The 4,596-nt window shown below is 54.2% G+C and overlaps 1 protein-coding gene across 1 annotated transcript; it reads right to left on the bottom strand.

The window, feature by feature from the left end:
- Positions 1-509: 509 nt before the first annotated feature.
- On the bottom strand, positions 510-3,652 carry LOC102263811 (interleukin enhancer-binding factor 3; the record flags this gene model as incomplete). The annotated part of the gene is made up of 2 exons (XM_005886592.2): positions 2,561-3,652; positions 510-2,138 (listed from the first exon to the last, which is right to left on the bottom strand). Coding segments are annotated over exons 1-2 (2,488 nt in total), but the record flags the coding sequence as incomplete, so codon positions are not given.
- Positions 3,653-4,596: the final 944 nt, after the last annotated feature.

The raw sequence follows: 4,596 nt of genomic DNA, 5'->3' as shown, positions 1-4,596 counted from the left end.
TGGAGTCCCAAACACGGCTAAATATGGGTCACAGAACAGGTCACAGGACAGGGTAGGGCAAGTAACACCAATTGTAAATAGACAGAGGGATACTGAACTGTAAGAACTCAGTAAACTCGACTCGGACAAAGTTGTAATGGCAACTAACAAACCACTGAAGACGTGGAGTCCCAAACACAGCTAAATATGGGTCACAGAACGGGTCACAGGACAGGGTAGGACCCAAAGGGGCCACAGACATGTTAACTGCGATGCATAAAACTGAATCTTACAACGAGGAGGGGTAAGTGCAGAAGGTACAAACCTTCACCCTCAGGGAGAGATGGAGCACAGAGTAATTCATGCTCTTATAAGGGCTGGATGCTCCACAGGTCACCTCGAAGTGGCTGGCCCAGACTCAGACTCCACCCTTTGTGCCCCAGTCTCAACCCACAGCCTCAGGGGCTTAGCCTGGGGGCCTCTGCCTCCAAGTTTGTCCCAATGCCCCCCCTGAGGCCAATGCCTCCAACTTCCTTCCAGCCCCCCCCCCTCCCCGCCAGAGGTGGGACAGTGTTGAGCTTTTCGGGGACTGGATGCCAACTCACTGAATTTGCTCTCGTAGCTGTAGTCGGAGCCGCCCCCGCCCCCGGGGGAGCTGTAGGAGTTGGAGTAGTAGTTGCCTTGGCCGTGACTATAGCCTCTCTGCTTGCCCTGCGGGGGGCCATAGTTGCTGTACTGGCTCTGGTTGTAGGACTGCTGCTGGCCTGGGTGGGGCTGGTAGCCTGAGCCGCAGGAGGGTTTCTGCTGGCCCCCCTGTGGCTGTTTCTTCCCGGGGGGCACTGGGGAGCTGTAGTTGTCACCCTGGTAGTAGGAGCCGTAGCCAGAGGAGCCACCACCGCCCCCACCGCCGCCGCCACTGCCAGCATTCCCAGAATACCCTCCATTGCTGTAGAACTGACTGTAGCCAGCTGTTGCCAAGTTGCCTCCATACCCATAGCTGCCATAGCCAGCGCCAGCATTCATGTAGTTTCCATGGTTGGCGCCACCAAATCCTCTTCCTCTACCCCGACCACGGATGCTCCCTCCTCTTCCCCGCCCTCGAAGGTTTGGGAGCGGGGGCACGTTGTTGTGCATGGGGCCTCCCATGCCAAAACCAGGGATATGTGGCTTAGCAGCAAATTTCAGTCCACCTCTGACAGGCACAGGTGCTCTCTTCTTCTTATTGGCTTCCAGGGAGAGAGGGGCATCAGGGAATAGCTTTTCTAGCGCAGCAAGGGCAGCATGTGCTTTTGCCACCTTTTTATTTGAGCCAGCACCTTGAAACTTCTGTCCATCTACCTCAACCTCCATCACAAAGCGCTTGTCATGGCTGCCACCAGTCTCTGAGATGAGCTCATACTTGAGGCCATGCCTCTTCTCATTAAGTTCCATGACGGGGTTCTTGCCATGCTTGGTCAGAATCGGCCCCTGCTCGGTAGTGGGATCCACAGTAAAGGTGGCAGTGGGGGTCGAAGCGGCTTCTACCACAGGTGGAGGGGCCATGACAGCTGGTTTGGCCTCAGTTTCTTCAGCCCAGTCCTCCTCCTTACTGGAGTTTCTGCCTTCAGCACCGGTAGGCAAGCCCATGTCCTGTAACACCTTGACAGCCACATGCAGCTTGGCAGTCTTTTTGGATGGTCCGGAGGCCTCGAATGAGCTGCCATCTACTTCCACAGACATGGTGAAGATGGGGGCATGGACCGGCCCCGCCTGGGAAACCAGTTTATACTGCAGCCCGGGCTTCAGCTGGTTCAGCCTCATCAGGGCATTCATAGCCTGGGGAGGCGCTGCCTTCTCCTCTTTCTTCTGAATCTTCTTCTTCTTTTTGCTGGGAGGCTTTTCCTCTCCATCCTCCTCCATTGGGCGTTTCACTGGCGTAATGGCGTAGGTGGCACTGGGGGGGATTTGAGCCGTGTAGTCCACTGGGTTTTCATTCTTTGGTTTCTTGGGCATCTTAGAAGGCAGAGGGTCCATACCCAGGACTTTATGCAGCTGTCCAAATGCAGCAAGTCGCAGAGCATGCTGCGCACTCTCTGTGATATCTTCCCGTTGCTGTCTGTCTAGATGCCCAATAGCATCAGTGGCTTCTTTTTCACAAGGGTCATAAATGCCAGAACCATCTGAAGGCAGGAAACAAGGAAGATATGCAGAGGATTATCCTTTAGTGTCTCGGAAGAGTTGTACTGGCTGAGGGAACCAGATGCGTTACCCCCCGCGCCCCATCCACACCCAGCTCTGGAAAACACGCTGAGCTCGGTGACCCACTCAGCATCCAGCCCATGAGAGAAATAATCCACATGTGTCTCAGAGCAAGGAGCTCACATGGGAGTGGGTCACCAGTGCCCCGGATCCGCCCTGAGTCACAGCTGCGGAGCCGGCACAGGGCTGGATATGATGGTGCAAGAGGGTAGTCACATGCTTTAGCCCTATGGGGACATGGAGCTGCTGCTGCCCTAACCCGGTCAGGGGACCCGCCAGGAAGTGGCCTCAGGGCCTTGATCCCTGTCCTTTTCCTGTAACTTGCAAAGCACAAGGCCCCAACCTGGCATCACGATGCCTGACGCCAGGCACTCCAGCACTCTCCGCAGGGCCTCGCCAGCACCCATGGGTCTGTTGGCTGTGCCGATGGACTTTTCACAGAGAAGCTCAAGGGGCCATCCTCTTAGAGGACCCCAGGTGGGCACTCGGGTGCACAGGTCCCTCAGGACCCGGATGACAATAACACAAGACTTCAGCCCATTGGCTCTGTCCTGGAACCACTTGGCATGTTGGAGGGATGCCAAGGCAGCAAGGCATTTCTGCCTGTCCAGGACGTCCGGGGGGTCGTTGACTGATAGCGTTTCTCCAGCTAATATTTTCTCCATTTCTTCTCTGACAACGGGGGATGTCAGGTGGATAGTCAGGGACAATGGAGGCTCTTTTGTGTTTTTTATCACTATCGCAGCATCATCGACAGATTGGAGTATTTCGTACTTATCTTCTGTAACAGCAGCGAGCTGGATGGCCAGGTTGTCAGCCACCTTGTCCAGGAGGGCAGTTGTGGGTTTCTCCTTGCATAGCAGCACTAGCTCCAGGTCCAAGTCCCCTTTGAGCAGGAGGCCCTTTGCCACAAGGCCAACACGCATTACACCCCGCAGGGTTCTGGTCATATGCTCCATCTTTTGCTCCCCGGCCCCTTCTTTGCTCTCATCCTCCGGGGGCATGTCCAAGTTCTCGGACTCGGCATGTTCACTGCTGCCTTTCTCCTGTTCATCAATCCAATCAGACACAGCTTTGAGCGCCCGCTCTGTGTGGGACACCATGTTCTGGACTGCCTCCAGTTCCTCTTGGGTTGGATAAACAGAAGAATGCTTTGCCATCACGAGGCGATCATCATTCACAAAAATTCGCAATGGACGCATTTTTACTTCTTTTTCTGTAGTGTCTGGAAATAAAATTTTGCTTATATTTTCGAATTGTGACAGATTTCCTTGGTGTTAGCAATACTTCAGCTATCTTGTCAGCGTCCCTTCCCCAACCGCAACTGCCGCAGACCGCCTGCCACAACCCACCAGGATCTCTCCCGCAAAAGCCACGCGGTGCTCACCAGCTGCTGGGTCCAACTGCAATGGCGAGAAGAGGAGGAGGAGCCTAGGGGAGCCCTGTTCGGGTCCCAATTGTTGGGGTCCAACCCCAGCAGGTCCAGGGGTTCCCAAAGGTGTGGACGGAGTCGACAAAGACGGAATGACACGGAGACAGCGTTCAGTTGATCAGCAGCCTAGCCAGGTTCTCCAGCCAGGATCTCCAGCCAAGTTCTGTCTTTTATTGTCTTGTTACATCTGTATTTATACCAGTTGATTTTAATCCTGTCAATTTCTATTCCAAAGGATAGGGCGTTTCTTATCTCCATTCCAGGGAGTAAAGATTATGTAGCTTAAGGGTGATTGTTAAAGCGATTAACTACCCGCCTGGCATTTAGGTAAGAGGCTTTAATCCCTCCCTAACTTCAGGGAAAAATCCCTACCTGGGGAAACAACCTTTCTCAGAGAGGTGACCTTGGTTAAAACACATAGCGCCAAGAAGGGGAGCAAACATATTAAGAACAGTATGCTATATACGCCAGGTCCCTTGAAACATATGCTGTGCAGATGTTTCTTCCCTGCAGCGACTGTGTCAAGCAGCAAGGACGGACCGGCTTTTGGCACCTCCTGTCTGGATCAGGCCTGCGGGGATCTGGCCAAAATCGGCTATCCGACATCCCCCGAGGGGTCCTGGATTGCAAGAGGGCACAGGCCAGGCTGAGGGACCCCACCGGTGCACGAATCCGTGCAGTGGGCCTCTAGTATTCTATATAATAATCCTATATAGTAAAAGGGTAATATGCAAATTGACCCTAACTGCAGAACTACCAGGAACAACCAGTCGCTATGATGACCACTGACCACCAGGGGGCAGACACTCAATACAGGAGCTGCCCCCTGGTGGTCAGTGTGCTCCCACAGGGAGAGCTCTGCTTAGCCACAAGCCAGGCTGACCCTGCTAGCTAGTGCAGTGGTGGTGCCGGGAGCCTCTCCCGCCTCCTCAGCAGCATTAAGGATG

The sequence above is a fragment of the Myotis brandtii genome, unplaced genomic scaffold, assembly GCF_000412655.1.
Source record: "Myotis brandtii unplaced genomic scaffold, ASM41265v1 scaffold99, whole genome shotgun sequence".
Taxonomy (NCBI): Eukaryota; Metazoa; Chordata; class Mammalia; order Chiroptera; family Vespertilionidae; genus Myotis; species Myotis brandtii.
Note: the sequence above shows the minus strand (reverse complement) of the source record. Positions and strands in the feature narration are given on the sequence as shown.